General features: G+C 43.4%; 1 protein-coding gene across 1 annotated transcript in view; it reads right to left on the bottom strand.

The window, feature by feature from the left end:
• Window positions 1–16,332: 16,332 nt before the first annotated feature.
• LOC115126060 (peripheral-type benzodiazepine receptor-associated protein 1) overlaps window positions 16,333–19,019 on the bottom strand; it is a 132,288-nt gene continuing 129,601 nt past the window's right edge. The window contains 1 exon segment of the mRNA XM_065023410.1: window positions 16,333–18,183. Within this exon segment, the coding sequence (XP_064879482.1) occupies window positions 17,539–18,183 (645 nt within the window). The 3' untranslated portion in view covers window positions 16,333–17,538.

Genomic DNA, 19,019 nt, shown 5'->3' with positions numbered 1-19,019 from the left:
CCATACCATACCATACACATACAACCCATAACATACCATACCATACATACAGTTGAAGTCGGAAGTTTACAAACACCTTAGCCAAATACATTTAAACTCAGTTTTTCACAATTCCTGACATTTAATCCTAGACAATATTCCCTGTCTTGGGTCAGTTGGGATCACCACTTTATTTTAAGAATGAAAAATCTGAATAATAGTAGAGAGAATGATTTATTTGAGCTTTTATTTTTTTCATCACATTCTCAGTGGGTCAGCAGTTTACATACACTCAATTAGTATTTGGTAGCATTGCCTTTAAATCGTTTAACTTGGGTCAAATGTTTCGGGTAGCCTTCCACAAGCTTACCACAATAAGTTGGGTGAATGTTGGCCCATTCCTCCTGACAGAGCTGGTGTAACTGAGTCAGGTTTGTAGGGCTTCTTGCTCGCACACACTTTTTCAGTTCTGCCGAAACATTTTCTATCGGATTGAGGTCAGGGTTTTGTGATGGTGACTCTAATACCTTGACTTTGTTGTCGGTAAGCTATTTTGTCACAACTTTGAAAGTATGCTTGGGGTCATTGTCCATTTGAAAGACCCATTTGTGACCAAGCTTTAACTTCCTGATGTCTTGAAATGTTGCTTCAATATAGCCACATAATGTTTCCTACCTCATGCTGCCATCTATTTAGTGAAATGCACCAGTCCCTCCTGCAGCAAATCACCCCCACAGCATGATGCTGTCACCTCTGTGCATCACGGTTGGGATGGTGTTCTTCGGCTTGCAAGCCTCCTCCTATTCCCTCCAAACATAACGATGGTCATTATGGCCAAACAGTCCTATTTTTGTTTCATCAGACCAGAGGACATTTCTCCAAAAAGTATGATCTTTGTCCCCATGTGCAGTTGCAAACCGTAGTCTAGCTTTTTTATGGCGGTTTTGGAGAAGTGGCTTCTTCCATGCTGAGCGGCCTTTCAGGATTTTTCTTTCTCATTTTGTCTGTCATAGTTGTAGTGTACCTATTGATGAAAATTTACAGGCCTCTCTCATCTTTTTAAGTGGGAGAACTTGCACAATTGGTGGCTGACTAAATACTTTTTTGCCCCACTGTATACAACCCATACTATACACATACAGCCCATACTATACCATACCATACACATACAACCCATACTATACCATACCATACACATACTATACCACACTATACCATACACACACAACCCATACCATACCATACCATACACACATACAACCCATACAACCCATACAACCCATATACCATACCATACAACATACTACCCCATACCACAACCCATACCATACCATACACACACAACCCATACCATACCATACACACACAACCCATACCATACACATACAACCCATACTATACCATACCATACACATACAACCCATACCATACAACCCATATACCATACCATACACATACAACCCATACCATACAACCCATACCATACAACCCACACCATACACATACAACCCATACCATACAACCCATACCATACCACACCATACACATACAACCCATACCATACAACCCATACCATACCACAACCCATACCATACCATACCCCATACCATACCATACCATACAATACCATACCCATACAACCCATACCATACCACACCATATACACCCATATACAACCCATACAACCCATACCACAACCCATACATACATACCACACCATACCATACCATACAACCCACCATACCCCATACCATACAACCCACACCATACCATACAACCCAACCCATGCCATACCACAACCCATACATACAACCGCACCACATAACATACAACCCATACCATACAACCCACACCATACCATACCACACCATACACATACAACCCATGCCATACCACACCATACACATACAACCCATACCATACAACCCATACCATACAACCCATACCATACCATATGTCATGTGTTTATCATAGGGATATATTCATGGGAAGATATCAAGGTACTGTGTACAGCATGAAACCCATCTCAATAAAGAATCATTCTTCAAACAAGGCATGTTTTTTCTCTCAATGTATGGACATTGTAAACACACGACCTGCTGTCCTAAGACCCACAGCAACACTACAACAGTATGTGAATATAATGCATGAAAAAAAGTCTGAGGTTAAAATAACTTTATTCTAGTAGGCCTACATTCACAAGATGAACTTAACGCAGTCTCGTAGATTGCTGTTGCAGTTGTTGGTGTCACTTGGTGACTAAAAGTGAAACTATTGACACTCAAAAGGATCTTCAGATGACACATTCGTCTCACCTTTTCCAGTGTTCCAATGGTATTTCATATAATTACAGTTTTTCAACACCCACTGTCCTATCCATTCATCTCATCAAACCCCATAGACCCCCCCCCCTTCTCCCACCCACTGCCCTTTCACCTCCCAGGTTGTCATAGTTACAAACTGTTTCACCATGGCTGTAGTGGATAGTGTTTTCGCTGGTCTTTCACCTCCCAGGTTGTCATAGTTACAAACTGTTTCACCATGGCTGTAGTGGATAGTGTTTTCGCTGGTCTTTCACCTCCCAGGTTGTCATAGTTACAAACTGTTTCACCATGGCTGTAGTGGATAGTGTTTTCGCTGGTCTTTCACCTCCCAGGTTGTCATAGTTACAAACTGTTTCACCATGGCTGTAGTGGATAGTGTTTTCGCTGGTCTTTCACCTCCCAGGTTGTCATAGTTACAAACTGTTTCACCATGGCTGTAGTGGATAGTGTTTTTCGCTGGTCTTTCACCTCCCAGGTTGTCATAGTTACAAACTGTTTCACCATGGCTGTAGTGGATAGTGTTTTCGCTGGTCTTTCACCTCCCAGGTTGTCATAGTTACAAACTGTTTCACCATGGCTGTAGTGGATAGTGTTTTCGCTGGTCTTTCAACTGTGAACAGTAACGGTGGTGGAGTCCCTAAAGTAAACTGTAGAGTGGAAAGTCATTTTTTCCACCAGCTAGACCCATAAGGATGCATCTGGGCCATCTCCTATTGACAAAGATCTAGGGAGAGAGGACTCTTGTTGTGTAGAGTTCAGCTCCTGTTGATAAAGTAGTTGACTTGAATTTTACTGGCAAGCATTCATTGATTTGGAAATATGTGCGCCCCCAAAAATCAAAGCATACATGATTGTCTAGAGAATAATAATAATAGCAGTGATCAAGTTTGCTTGTGCATTTGCACAAACGGATTCATTTTCTCCCTGTGCCTTTTCTACAAATGTTTAATATAAACTGGAGAGGCCTTTCAAAACTGTTCAATGAAAATGAAAGAATGTATCTTCTACAAACATAACCCCCCCCCCCCAAAAAAGTGAATTTTCTCATGTGCACGTTAGTGGCTCTGTGGTATGATGCAGGCAGCCCTCCCCCCCGACTTCCTTCATCTCTTTCTGAGCTGTGGGTTGCTTAGACACGCACCGAATGAAAATATTTAGCTATGAAGCCAGTATGAGAGAGCACTGTGTGGAGAACAGGTCATTTCTTTTTCTTCTTCTCTTTTCTTGTGTTGTCTCTAGATGTGCTGTAGTGAGCCTTTACACAAGTGAGGTCAGGGCAAAGGGGAGGAGCTATGTTATGCTACTTTATTGTATAATACAATCCGTATATAGTTTAATCTTATCTATAAGAATGTCTTTATACAGTATATCCTCTTTTCAAGATCAGGAAAAATAAATAAATAATGGGTATATATGGTATAATGTATGCCATGTAGCCAGATGTTCATATCCAAACAACATACACTCATGCGTTCTTTATAAATGTAGTCTGAAGGGCTGGTGTAGGCCTCCAACAGGAAATAACATTTTTTTTTTTTTTCAACAGGTACTTCCTGAAGTAATTATATCAGACCCACTATCTCAGCCTTTTCACCTCCCATCTGCCGTGGGTAGTGAACAGTTACACAGTACCAATGCAGATAAAGTCACTGAGCACTGAATTCAAATACACGATTCCGTGTTGTGTGCTTACAAGTACCTCACTGAGCACACCAAGTCATTTCAACGTGGATAATTGGGTAATATTTGGTTGAGACATTTGATCAATGAGATTATAACCTATTTTCACCCACTCAAAAAGACAGACAAAAGTTCCAATGTGTTATCACTATGCTTTCAACCACCTAAAAAGCACAACCACATTTCAAAGGAATCAATCGGGGTGACAGGTAGCCTAGTGGTTAGAGTGTAGAGGCGGTAGGTGGCCTAGTGGTTAGAGTGTAGGGGCGGTAGGTGGCCTAGTGGTTAGAGTGTAGGGGTGGTAGGTAGTCTAGTGGTTAGAGTGTAGGGGCGGTAGGTGGCCTAGTGGTTAGAGTGTAGGGGGCGGTAGGTAGTCTAGTGGTTAGAGTGTAGGGGCGGTAGGTGGCCTAGTGGTTAGAGTGTAGGGGCGGTAGGTGGCCTAGTGGTTAGAGTGTAGGGGTGGTAGGTAGTCTAGTGGTTAGAGTGTAGGGGCGGTAGGTGGCCTAGTGGTTAGAGTGTAGGGGCGGTAGGTGGCCTAGTGGATAGAGTGTAGGGGCGGTAGGTAGCCTAGTGGTTAGAGTGTAGGGGCGGTAGGTGGCCTAGTGGTTAGAGTGTAGGGGCGGCAGGTAGACTAGTGGTTAGAGTGTAGGGGGCGGTAGGTAGTCTAGTGGTTAGAGTGTAGGGGCGGTAGGTGGCCTAGTGTTTAGAGTGTAGGGGCGGTAGGTGGCCTAGTGGTTAGAGTGTAGGGGCGGCAGGTAGCCTAGTGGTTAGCGTAGGGGCGGTGGTTAGAGCGTAGGGGCGGTAGGTGGCCTAGTGGTTAGAGTGTAGCCCTAGTGGTTAGAGTGTAGGGGCGGCAGGTGGCCTAGTGGTTAGAGTGTAGGGGCGGTAGGTGGCCTAGTGGTTAGAGTGTAGGGGCGGCAGGTAGCCTAGTGGTTAGAGTGTAGGGGCGGCAGGTGGCCTAGTGGTTAGAGTGTAGGGGCGGCAGGTGGCCTAGTGGTTAGAGTGTAGGGGCGGTAGGTAGTCTAGTGGTTAGGGCGTTGGGCCAGAGACAAAAGGTTGCTAGATCAAATCCCCGAGCTGACAAGGTAAAAGTCTCTTGTTCTGTCCCTGAACAAGGCAGTTAACCCACTGTTCCTAGACCAGTTAACCCACTGTTCCTAGACCAGTTAACCCACTGTTCCTAGACCAGTTAACCCACTGTTCCTAGACCAGTTAACCCACTGTTCCTAGACCAGTTAACCCACTGTTCCTAGACCAGTTAACCCACTGTTCCTAGGCCAGTTAACCCACTGTTCCTAGGCCAGTTAACCCACTGTTCCTAGACCAGTTAACTCACTGTTCCTAGACCAGTTAACCCACTGTTCCTAGACCAGTTAACCCACTGTTCCTAGGCCAGTTAACCCACTGTTCCTAGGCCAGTTAACCCACTGTTCCTAGACCAGTTAACCCACTGTTCCTAGACCAGTTAACCCACTGTTCCTAGACCAGTTAACCCACTGTTCCTAGGCCAGTTAACCCACTGTTCCTAGACCAGTTAACCCACTGTTCCTAGACCAGTTAACCCACTGTTCCTAGACCAGTTAACCCACTGTTCCTAGACCAGTTAACTCACTGTTCCTAGACCAGTTAACCCACTGTTCCTAGACCAGTTAACCCACTGTTCCTAGGCCAGTTAACCCACTGTTCCTAGACCAGTTAACCCACTGTTCCTAGACCAGTTAACTCACTGTTCCTAGGCCAGTTAACCCACTGTTCCTAGACCAGTTAACTCACTGTTCCTAGGCCAGTTAACCCACTGTTCCACTGTTCCTAGACCAGTTAACCCACTGTTCCACTGTTCCTAGACCAGTTAACCCACTGTTCCTAGGCCGTCATTGAAAATAAGAATTTGTTTTTAACCGACTTGCCAAGTTAAATAAATAAAATCAATGTTTGGTTTAGTTGTCACCCAAACGTCACTGCGCTTTCAACCATTTAGAAGCACAGCAAAGTTCAAATGGGAATAGATATGTCAGTTATGTTGTTTATTTATCACTGTGCATAATATCACATAATAGCAGAGCCAAATGGCCTCGATTACACTTGAGATTACATTAAAAGTACATGGTGAAAGTGATCAATGCCGTAACTGAGATTCTGCACAGATCATTACAGCAGTTGTGAAAATCTCCAGGGACCTGCGAAGACCAGTTACATGATATCTTGAACCTGCACGCTTTACATGATTACATAAGAAGACATTTACAGTCACAGTAACTAGTGACCATGGATATATTACTCATTTTAAGGTTGAATGTTACATTAGTTTGTAAGATAACTTTATGCTACTTACTGTTTTACAAAAGTAATGTTGAATTGTGTTTGGTTGACACCAAATTTTAACACGTGAAGGAGATTGATCATCTTCTTGGATAGTTCCATCCACCGACAATCTAAGTTAAAGAATAAGACAAAATTAAATGTTTAATTTGATTTAGTCCTATTCTTTAACTTAGATTTTTGGTTGAGATGTGATTCCAACATATGAATGATTAATTTGTAGACAAACTGGAATTAAAGCCAGACTAAGTCAACGTTTCAGATGGAACTATCCAAGCAGAAGAAACACAACCTTCAAATGTTGATGTTTGGTTGCTTTGACAACCAAACACAGTTCAATATCCCTAAATATCAGGAAGTATTGAATCAACCAGAGCTTGAAACCCTAGCCCTTTTTAATTGGCTATTTTTTGTTGTTGTTGAATTTTGGGTTGAATTGAAACAATAGCTGTTGATATGGGCCTAAATAGCATTACTGACGATACATGAGTGTTAAAGTATGGTTACATTGCATTTGTTCTGTTAAACCCGAATGTGAATTCAATGTGAATTCAACAAAAAACAAAAAAAAGTCCAAAGTTGGGTAAAGAAAAGAAAAGGAAATCATTTACATTTTACATTTAAGTCATTTAGCAGACGCTCTTATCCAGAGCGACTTACAAATTGGTGCTTTCACCTTATGACATCCAGTGGAACAGCCACTTTACAATAGTGCATCTAGGTCTTTTAATGTTTTATGTTGATGACTTTTTAATTAATTAAATTAAAATTACATTTCATTTTCCACGTTGATTCAACATCATCACATTTATTTTTTAGGGGTTGAATTGATGTGGAAGCATTTATTTATTTATTGACATTGAGTCAACCAGTTTTTTTGCTCAGTGGGAGTGAATCTATTTCGTTTTGAAGTGGAAATCGTTCGACAATTGTTCTCATGATAGCACATTGGTAATAGTCGGGGACAAATATCATAGCTAAGCAGGGCTGAGTTTGGTTAAAATCCTGGATGGGAGACCAAACGGTAGAGCTTCTTTCTCCAGTAGGAGATACTGCGCTGTCTCTGGTTGTTTTTTTCTGATAGCGGATATAATATTGAAGATCTGATGTTGTTTTAAAGGTACAAATTCAACATATTATATACAAGGTTTGTCTACATTGAAATTAGGTTAGCATGGTATAATCTTGTGGTTGAAATTTCACTCATCAAAACAACAACCACCTGTCATTCTTGTAGCTATAACTTGTTATAAAATGAACTACGTGATATATCTGTGAAGAGGCACACACACATCATGAACACTAACACATAGTTGACCTCTCTTCTCTTCAGTGAAACATTTTAGTTTCTCTTTTTATGTTGTAACTTGTGTTGTCGACAATACGAAGCGATCTAGACAGGACAGGACCGATAAGGGACCGGGTTTCAAATGGAAAGGAGAAAGTGGGACATCAGAAAGGATTCCGGTGGTCTTTCACAGAAAGCAACATGGGGTTGTGATTCCGGTGGTCTTTCACAGAAAGCGACATGGGGTTGTGATTCCGGTGGTCTTTCACAGAAAGCATCATGGGGTTGTGATTCCGGTGGTCTTTCACAGAAAGCAACATGGGGTTGTGATTCCGGTGGTCTTTCACAGAAAGCGAATGGGGTTGTGATTCCGCTTTCACAGAAAGCGACATGGGGTTGTGATTCCGGTGGTCTTTCACAGAAAGCGACATGGGGTTGTGATTCCGGTGGTCTTTCACAGAAAGCAACATGGGGTTGTGATTCCGGTGGTCTTTCACAGAAAGCAACATGGGGTTGTGATTCCGGTGGTCTTTCACAGAAAGCATCATGGGGTTGTGATTCCGGTGGTCTTTCACAGAAAGCAACATGGGGTTGTGATTCCGGTGGTCTTTCACAGAAAGCAACATGGGGTTGTGATTCCGGTGGTCTTTCACAGAAAGCGACATGGGGTTGTGATTCCGGTGGTCTTTCACAGAAAGCGACATGGGGTTGTGATTCCGGTGGTCTTTCACAGAAAGCGACATGGGGTTGTGATTCCGGTGGTCTTTCACAGAAAGCAACATGGGGTTGTGATTCCGGTGGTCTTTCACAGAAAGCAACATGGGGTTGTGATTCCGGTGGTCTTTCACAGAAAGCAACATGGGGTTGTGATTCCGGTGGTCTTTCACAGAAAGCAACATGGGGTTGTGATTCCGGTGGTCTTTCACAGAAAGCAACATGGGGTTGTGATTCCGGTGGTCTTTCACAGAAAGCAACATGGGTTGTGATTCCGGTGGTCTTTCACAGAAAGCAACATGGGGTTGTGATTCCGGTGGTCTTTCACAGAAAGCGACATGGGGTTGTGATTCCGGTGGTCTTTCACAGAAAGCAACAAGGGGTTGTGTTAGTATTTGGGTGATAGTAGATGTGATCAGGAGACCTGACTGCGTCCTCAGTGTTTCCTAGTTGGCATGGCAGTTGGTTTACTTCAGAGATTACTGTGTTGAGGCACTAAAACCGTCTACTGACATGTTTTGGCACATTCACTTCCCTCCATCGGCTTTAATTTCCTACAAAGAAAGTTTAGCCAAGAAAGTTCTGAAGTTAAAGTTGGATATGGGGCTAGGACAGGATATGTCTCAAATAAGGCCTAGTTTGAGGAACCGGGGTGGATTCAGAACGGTTTGATTTCCAATCAATTAATACATGTATACTAGAGGATGATGACATGGTTGTTGTGGGCTCCTTCGTAGGACCTGGTAGGCGTGATAAACTTCACCTGCAAGAGCGAAAGAGAGAAAGAAAGAGAGAGCGTCTGTGACTGTTAGACTTCTTCCTGTGGTTTGTACCACGTGGGCTGAGGAGGGTTAAAAAGGAGACTACTTCTTCTTCTTCAGCCACTTCTTCTAGAACAGAGGGAAGACGACACTGGGCGCTGAGACCACTAGACAAGCTCTTCGCTTTTTACACAAAGGAGCCTTCAGTCAGGTATAGTATGAATTTTTATTTTATTACGTAAAACTCTATTATGTTATTTTGTTAGGATATATATAGAATTGAAATGGTCAAATTTAGTTAGGGGGGGGAGGGAGAATTCTAATGGGGGCCATTGTTACTAGTCCAACCACTCTCTACGTCAATGTCTGTATGTGAACATTCAATCTATAAGGAGATAGTGTGAAAATCGTCATTCATTCATTTAACAAGAAGAAATCTACAGAAAAATGTTTGCTTGGAATTTTAAAAGTTTGTAAAACGGAAACTGGGATAGTAACTTCGGTACATTTTTGTAGAGTTTTACATTGTCTTTAGATTTTAAGCGAATGAAAAGTTGGTTACTATGACCAAAAATGGCTTTTACATCACCTGTCTTCAGTGGAAAAAAAGCTCACTCACTCAAGACAAAATGGCTTCCACCAGATAACGCCTCAGTAGACTGATCTTAGATCAGTAAAATTGCATTGCTCTGTTCAGACCACATATGGAGAAACTGACTCTGGGCACAGTTTCAGTTGGAAAGAAGACGTTTATTTACCCCTCTTCATTTCTAATTAATACCTTTGTTCAATGCTAAAACTCTTTCCAATTAAGAACCTGTGCATTTAATTTTCTCACAAATAGGTGAAACTAACTACATTATTCCTCATAACTTACAAATTCTACATGTTATAGTTACTCTTTATTAAGCTGTGTGTGTGTGTTTAGGTGTGTGGGCGTGTGTGTGTGTGTGTGTGAGAGAGAGAGAGAGACGGTGGCTGGGTGTGGTTAGTTAGAGAGAGCAGTTGTGTGCGTCTGGATACCAGTTTTGAGGCAGGTGCACAAGAAGAAACGAACGAAGCCGGAAGAGAAAAGAGGTCGTCGTCGGAAGTACAGTGCAGTCATCCATAAAGTAGAAAGCACTACTAAACTCCTCGCCACAGTGTAGTGTTTCCTACTTTATGGATGAGTGTACTGTTGGCTACGGTGACAAAGACAGAGGAGCCAAAATGGTGCCTGCAGTGGAGAGACTGTCCACATTCAGGAAATGAGAAAAAAAAGAGGAACCTGCATTGTTTTACATAGTGGTGGCGTGCGCAGCGCAGTGTGTCACCGACTACAGTTCACATGGGCTGTGCACGCCGCCCAACACTGAACAAAGCGGGAAAGACCTCATGCTTAGCCTTTTAGCAATGACTGGTACTGAATGCGTTTGTGTATTAAAATGGTGACAATCTATATATATATGGAAATGTTTTAAATGTCTCAAACTATATATATGGGAAATGTTTTAAATGTGGAAATGTTTTAAATGTCTCAAACTATAGATATATGGAAATGTTTTACATGTCTCAAACTATAGATATGGGAAATGTTTTAAATGTCTCAAACTATAGATATGGGAAATGTTTTACATGTCTCAAACTATATATATAGAAATGTTTTAAATGTCTCAAACTTTATAGTTTATTCCAGTTTATTCCTTTATTCCAGTGTTTTACTTGATATATTGTATTTACTCCACCAGCATGGCCTTTTTTGCCTTTACCTCCCTTATCTCACCTCATTTGCTCACATTGTATATAGACTTGTTTCTACTGTATTATTGACTGTATGTTTGTTTTACTCCATGTGTAACTCTGTGTTGTTGTATGTGTCGAACTGCTTTGCTTTATCTTGGCCAGGTCGCAATTGTAAATTACAACTTGTTCTCAACTGGCCTACCTGGTTAAATAAAGGTGAAATAAAATAAATAAAAATAGATATGGAAAGACAACATTTGTTGAACTGTATATGGTCTGGTCCTGTAAAATAGCTATTATCATTCTATGTGGTGTCATTCTCTGCTTTTGATGTAGAAATCAATGATGTATATTGATAAGTCTGTATAATTGGTGGGTGTATTGCCAAATTTGTCTTCATTAAATAATAATAAAAAATGTAAAAAATGTTATCTTTTCTATTAAATTCTACCTATATTAGCATTTCGGTCAGTCAAAGTAACACAAAGTCAAACACAAAATCCCCAGCACAACTGCTTGTTATGTGAAAATATACTTTATTCCTGTAAAAAGATCCAGATTGAAAGAAATCGCCACAATTTCAAGTCAAACAAATCCTCTGTGCACTACGTCTGACTTATCATCCCCTCTGTGCACTACATCTGACTTATCATCCCCTCTGTGCACTACGTCTGACTTATCATCCCCTCTGTGCACTACGTCTGACTTATCGTCCCCTCTGTGCACTACGTCTGACTTATCATCCCCTCTGTGCACTACGTCTGACTTATCATCCCCTCTGTGCACTACATCTGACTTATCATCCCCTCTGTGCACTACATCTGACTTATCATCCCCTCTGTGCACTACATCTGACTTATCGTCCCCTCTGTGCACTACATCTGACTTATCGTCCCCTCTGTGCACTACATCTGACTTATCGTTCCTCTGTGCACTACATCTGACTTATCGTTCCTCTGTGCACTACATCTGACTTATCATCCCCTCTGTGCACTACATCTGACTTATCATCCCCTCTGTGCACTACATCTGACTTATCATCCCCTCTGTGCACTACATCTGACTTATCATCCCCTCTGTGCACTACGTCTGACTTATCGTTCCTCTGTGCACTACGTCTGACTTATCGTTCCTCTGTGCACTACGTCTGACTTATCGTTCCTCTGTGCACTACGTCTGACTTATCGTCCCCTCTGTGCACTACATCTGACTTATCGTTCCTCTGTGCACTACATCTGACTTATCGTTCCTCTGTGCACTACGTCTGACTTATCGTCCCCTCTGTGCACTACATCTGACTTATCATCCCCTCTGTGCACTACATCTGACTTATCATCCCCTCTGTGCACTACATCTGACTTATCATCCCCTCTGTGCACTACATCTGACTTATCGTTCCTCTGTGCACTACGCCTGACTTATCGCCTCGTTCCTCTGTGCACTACGCCTGACTTATCGACTTATCCTCTGTGCACTACGTCTGACTTATCGTCCCCTCTGTGCACTACATCTGACTTATCGTTCCTCTGTGCACTACATCTGACTTATCGTTCCTCTGTGCACTACGTCTGACTTATCGTCCCCTCTGTGCACTACATCTGACTTATCATCCCCTCTGTGCACTACATCTGACTTATCGTTCCTCTGTGCACTACGTCTGACTTATCGTTCCTCTGTGCACTACGTCTGACTTATCGTTCCTCTGTGCACTACGTCTGACTTATCGTCCCCTCTGTGCACTACATCTGACTTATCGTTCCTCTGTGCACTACATCTGACTTATCGTTCCTCTGTGCACTACGTCTGACTTATCGTCCCCTCTGTGCACTACGTCTGACTTATCGTCCCCTCTGTGCACTACGTCTGACTTATCGTCCCTCTGTGCACTACGTCTGACTTATCGTTCCTCAATCAACAACACTGCTTCCACATGCAAAAAGACATCGGAAAAACAACATGAACAAAATTTAAAACAAAAAACATATTTACAGGTGAGTTTTCCCAAAACGGGCAATGAAAACCTTAATATACAAAAAGGTAAATCATCCATTGTTTTCAAAAGAAAGACATAGAGGTTAGGATAGACAACAACAAAATTCCCTTCTCTGTTTCATACCTTATAGTCCAAAGCCCCCATAGTGCCTGGCTTACATTCACGTACAGCTTTAAATAAATAGATACATACAGACCTACTCTTGAAACGCCATAATACTTCACACTTGGCTTCCACTGCATCGACAACCAAATCAGACGACTAAAATGTTGCAAAACAAGTGACGTGAGACCTGTACATAAATACATAAATATGAGGATAATAAATAAGGCAGAATATGGGATAACATTGTTATTATGCATGCAGTCAGTATTCAAAGTAGTGTAAACAACGTATCAAGACTAAGTAAGGTCTTGTAAGGCTAAATAGTATAATGTATAAACTGTTGTCTAAAATGCTTGCTACGGGTTAAGAAGTCCTATAGGAGAGCTGGAGAAGATTAGATGTGGCCTATGTAGAGGCAGACAGGGGCAGTTGTAGCAGTAGTAGTAGTAGCTCATTCCTAAAGCTTGCAATAATCATTTATGCTAGTAGCTTTCTGACTACAGATTGGAGCAGAGAAGTACATGAATAAAAAGGCCGTGAAGGAAATCAAATATCCACTGTACATTTTCAGCCACTTTAAAAGTGCACCCCAAAACACATACAGTACACTACAGCTACCTCATCATTCCTGCTTCTAGCCAGGATTATTCAAGTGATGAAACAGATGTCTCCTCCTCCTCATCAACACTTCCTTCATACTTGGCGTGTTCGTTCTGCTATTCGTTATTCTCCCTTTTAATTGATAACACTGAACTATACAATTAAAAATAAAAATAAAAATAACAAAATAAATTGTTCAGAATATCAAAAAACCCAGAATTGACTCCTCCAATGTCTGGAGTCAGGTGTGCGTAGACTCCGCCCTCTGCTGGGGCTAATCCAATGGGTTGCAAGCATCGTTCAGAATATTGCAGAATGAACTGTGGGCTATAGAACAGACCTGTTATCAGGTAGAAAATACCTCTGTTTTATGCTCTATTTTACCCCGCTGCCATAACCCCTGGTGTTTGATGCTTGGTCTCCTCATTATGGTAACAGACAAAGCACCTCATGTCTTTTGGCAAGAATCTTCCTCTTAAGTGAGACAAGGTGGCTCGACACAGACGGAGCCGAGTGACTAAGACTAGTTTTACCTGAGAAATGATTCAAACGTAACTCAACACAACAAACTAAAATAAACTAATAAAACAAACGTATCAAACATCATCTATAATTTGGACACCTTCAGAAAGCTATTTCTGCATATTATACCAGATGGAACGGTGGGATTGACCATACGACGCAGCTAATGAACATGGGTTGGGTGGATAACCACGGAAGCAGACAATGAATGCTTCTAAATGCTGTTAAGAGTTGCTAGTCTTGTTCATTGTCCTTTACAACACTCCTAAAAACAGACGACTGAATCAAGTAGGAGACGGACAGAGGAACAAGTACCCTGTAAGATGACACTGAACTATGACAGTACAGTGACAGGAAATGATCATGATCACACACACACACAGACACAGACACACACACACACAGAGACACACACACACACACACACACACACACACACACACACACACACACACACACACACACACACACACACAGTATGAGTTCTGTGTCAAGGCATAGACAAGTTTCAGTCTGGCTCCATCTACACACACTTTAGAAGACCACAAGGCCTGTCCATCCTCACACTTTAGAAGACCACAAGGCCTGTCCATCCTCACACTTTAGAAGACCACAAGGCCTGTCCATCCTCACACTTTAGAAGACCACAAGGCCTGTCCATCCTCACACTTTAGAAGACCACAAGGCCTGTCCATCCTCACACTTTAGAAGACCACAAGGCCTGTCCATCCTCACACTTTAGAAGACCACAAGGCCTGTCCATCCTCACACTTTAGAAGACCACAAGGCCTGTCCATCCTCACATTTTAGAAGACCACAAGGCCTGTCCATCCTCACACTTTAGAAGACCACAAGGCCTGTCCATCCTCACACTTTAGAAGACCACAAGGCCTGTCCATCTGTCCATCCTCACACTTTAGAAGACCACAAGGCCTGTCCATCTGTCCATCCTCACACTTTAGAAGACCACAAGGCCTGTCCATCTGTCCATCCTCACACTTTAGAAGACCACAAGGCCTGTCCATCCACACACTTTAGAAGACCACAAGGCCTGTCCATCCTCACACTTTAGAAGACCACAAGGCCTGTCCATCCTCACACTTTAGAAGACCACAAGGCCTGTCCATCCTCACACTTTAGAAGACCACAAGGCCTTCCATCCTCAGAAGACCACAAGGCCTGTCCATCCTCACACTTTAGATTCCATCCTCACACTTTAGAAGACCACAAGGCCTGTCCATCCTCACATTTTACAAGGCCTGTCCATCCTCACACTTTAGAAGACCACAAGGCCTGTCCATCCTCACACTTTAGAAGACCACAAGGCCTGTCCATCTGTCCATCCTCACACTTTAGAAGACCACAAGGCCTGTCCATCTGTCCATCCTCACACTTTAGAAGACCACAAGGCCTGTCCATCCACACACTTTAGAAGAGCACAAGGCCTGTCCATCCACACACTTTGGAAGACCACAAGGCCTGTCCATCCTCACACTCGTCACATAACACACTAAATATCAAACGTTCCAAACTTCAACACCCTCTAAAATAAATGACTTGTTGGTTATGAATCGTAATGAAATGGAAGCAGTTGTTGTTAAAAGGAACAACTTCCATTCAGCTATACTGTGTAGTGAAATCTTCACAACAAGTGAAAGACTCAAAGTGTACAATTAGCATATGTTTTGTTGTTGTTGTTATATAGTTAGCTAGTTATAATACTTTTGATATGAGACTCAATGATGTTAAAATACATCCATTATAGAATACATTCCAGATCAATCTGAAAAGTGACAGGGTTGAGAGACAACAGTCGACAGATGAAGGGACCCTCTTCCGTCCTCTCAGTTTAAACTGACAGTGGTTGGAGCGTAACCTGGACATGATGCCTCTCCAAGCCCGTCCTCTCAGTTTAAACTGACAGTGGTTGGAGAGTAACCTGGACATGATGCCTCTCCAAGCCCGTCCTCTCAGTTTAAACTGACAGTGGTTGGAGCGTAACCTGGACATGATGCATGGGGCCTCTCCAAGCCCGTCCTCTCAGTTTAAACTGACAGTGGTTGGAGCGTAACCTGGACATGATGCCTCTCCAAGCCCGTCCTCTCAGTTTAAACTGACAGTGGTTGGAGAGTAACCTGGACATGATGCCTCTCCAAGCCCGTCCTCTCAGTTTAAACTGACAGTGGTTGGAGCGTAACCTGGACATGATGCCTCTCCAAGCCCGTCCTCTCAGTTTAAACTGACAGTGGTTGGAGCGTAACCTGGACATGATGCGGGGCCTCTCCAACCTCCTCTCAGTTTAAACTGACAGTGGTGATGCATGATGCCTCTCCAAGCCCGTCCTCTCAGTTTAAACTGACAGTGGTTGGAGCGTAGCCTGGACATGATGCCTCTCCAAGCCCGTCCTCTCAGTTTAAACTGACAGTGGTTGGAGCGTAACCTGGACATGATGCATGGGCCTCTCCAAGTCCGTCCTCTCAGTTTAAACTGACAGTGGTTGGAGCGTAACCTGGACATGATGCATGGGGCCTCTCCAAGTCCGTCCTCTCAGTTTAAACTGACAGTGGTTGGAGCGTAACCTGGACATGATGCATGGGGCCTCTCCAAGCCCGTCCTCTCAGTTTAAACTGACAGTGGTTGGAGCGTAACCTGGGCATGATGCCTCTCCAAGCCCGTCCTCTCAGTTTAAACTGACAGTGGTTGGAGCATAACCTGGACATGATGCATGGGGCCTCTCCAAGCCCGTCCTCTCAGTTTAAACTGACAGTGGTTGAAGTGTAGCCTGTACATGATGCATGGGCCTCTCCAAGCCAACGATGGAGAGTCTAAATGAAAGTCTAGAGCACCATTTTTAACATCAGTATCTGATCAAATTCTTCCAGATAATACTGCCAGATGAAGGTGAAGGAGAAACCCCTCACAGAGTGGACTACTAAAGGTTATCATAGAATCAGTGGGTATTCAGAGGAAGTCTATAAGCACAGAACAGGTTAGGAGCTGAAATACTTCAACGTGCTCATTAACACGCGCTCAATTGATGCCATCACATCTTATATACGGCAATGGTTGCATCTGAAATGTCTCCCTATTCCCAAAGTAGTGCACTATATAGGGAATAGGGTGCTACAGTAGTACACTATATAGGGAATAAGGTGCTATAGTAGTACACTATATAGGGAATAGGGTGCTATAGTAGTACACTATATAGGGAATAGGGTGCTATAGTAGTACACTATATAGGGAATAGGGTGCTATAGTAGTGCACTATATAGGGAATAGGGTGCTATAGTAGTGCACTATATAGGGAATAGGGTGCCATTTCAGATACACACAAAATACCCTCCACATATTGCCAGCTCGTCTAATAGTATTATATCGAAGAGCTGTATTCAGCTGTATAATATCTTAGTGTATCCATAGTTACTGAATATTACAACTAAACTAACAGCATAGCTCAAGACAACCAAGACTGATAATGATATAAAAGTGTTTTCAACAAAAAGTGCAATGAGTTGGTAAATGTCCCAAGTTTCAATCCTTCTTGCTGGATCCCAGCTTCTTGAAAAGCTTCTTCCCTTTGGAGAACAAGCCTTTCTTTTTCTTGCCTGGTGGGGAGACGTCTGTCTGTGGGGGGCTTTCTGCTGGGACGTGGGGCGGAGAGGTGCTGAGGCTGGCTTGCCTTGGGGTTGGGGCAGGGTCCATGGAGGAGGGTTTCATCATGGCTGCTGCTGCGGACGGATCCAGGTGTTGGTGGTCTGTGTGGACTGGGCCAGTCAGCCCTGTGTGGAGGGGTGGGTGTGTGTGGACTGGGCCAGTCAGCCCTGTGTGGAGGGGTGGGTGTGTGTGGACTGGGCCAGTCAGCCCTGTGTGGAGGGGTGGATGTGTGTGGACTGGGCCAGTCAGCCCTGTGTGGAGGGGTGGATGTGTGTGGGCTGGGCCAGTCAGCCCTGTGTGGAGGGGTGTGTGTGTGTGGACTGGGCCAGTCAGCCCTGTGTGGAGGGGTGGATGTGTGTGGACTGGGCCAGTCAGCCCTGTGTGGAGGGGTGGATGTGTGTGGACTGGGCCAGTCAGCCCTGTGTGGAGGGGTGGATGTGTGTGGGCTGGGCCAGTCAGCCCTGTGTGGAGGGGTGGGTGTGTGTGGACTGGGCCAGTCAGCCCTGTGTGGAGGGGTGGGTGTGTGTGGGCCAGTCAGCCCTGGGGAGGGGTGGATGTGTGGCCAGTCAGCCCTGTGTGGAGGGGTGGATGTGTGTGGACTGGGCCAGTCAGCCCTGTGTGGAGGGGTGGATGTGGAACCTCCTCTGGGAATGTGCTCAGGCTCACCTTGTGGAGGGAAACCATGGAAACAGAGTATAAGAATGCAACACTTCTTTATTCTTAAAGTATTGAGGCTTCTACTGAACCTGTCGATCAACTAAAACTGTTAAGTAACATACTATCAACAACAAACGTACTAAGAGTCAGTTATGTCAATTGTACATGAACTGATTGAACACGTAACAGAGGGAAACATTTAACTGTAAATAGTTGGATAAAGCTAAAAAAATATATTTAAAATATAATAATAAAGCTAAATAAAGCTATCAGCGCCTCCAAATCACCAGGGAAGCCAAGGGATATAAATCATCAGGGAAGCCTAGGGGTATAAATCACCAGGGAAGCCTAGGGGTATAAATCACCAGGGAAGCCTATAAAATCACCAGGGAAAATCACCAGCCATGGGATATAAATCACCAGGGATATAAATCACCAGGGAAGCCTAGGGATATAAATCATCAGGGAAGCCTAGGGATATAAATCACCAGGGAAGCCATGGGATATAAATCACCAGGGAAGCCAAGGGATATAAATCATCAGGGAAGCCTAGGGATATAAATCACCAGGGAAGCCAAGGGATATAAATCACCAGGGAAGCCAAGGGATATAAATGACCAGGGAAGCCAAGGGATATAAATCATCAGGGAAGCCAAGGGTATTAATCATCAGGGAAGCCAAGGGATACAGGAGAACGGTTG

Source organism: Oncorhynchus nerka, linkage group LG10 (assembly GCF_034236695.1).
Source record: "Oncorhynchus nerka isolate Pitt River linkage group LG10, Oner_Uvic_2.0, whole genome shotgun sequence".
Taxonomy (NCBI): Eukaryota; Metazoa; Chordata; class Actinopteri; order Salmoniformes; family Salmonidae; genus Oncorhynchus; species Oncorhynchus nerka.
Note: the sequence above shows the minus strand (reverse complement) of the source record. Positions and strands in the feature narration are given on the sequence as shown.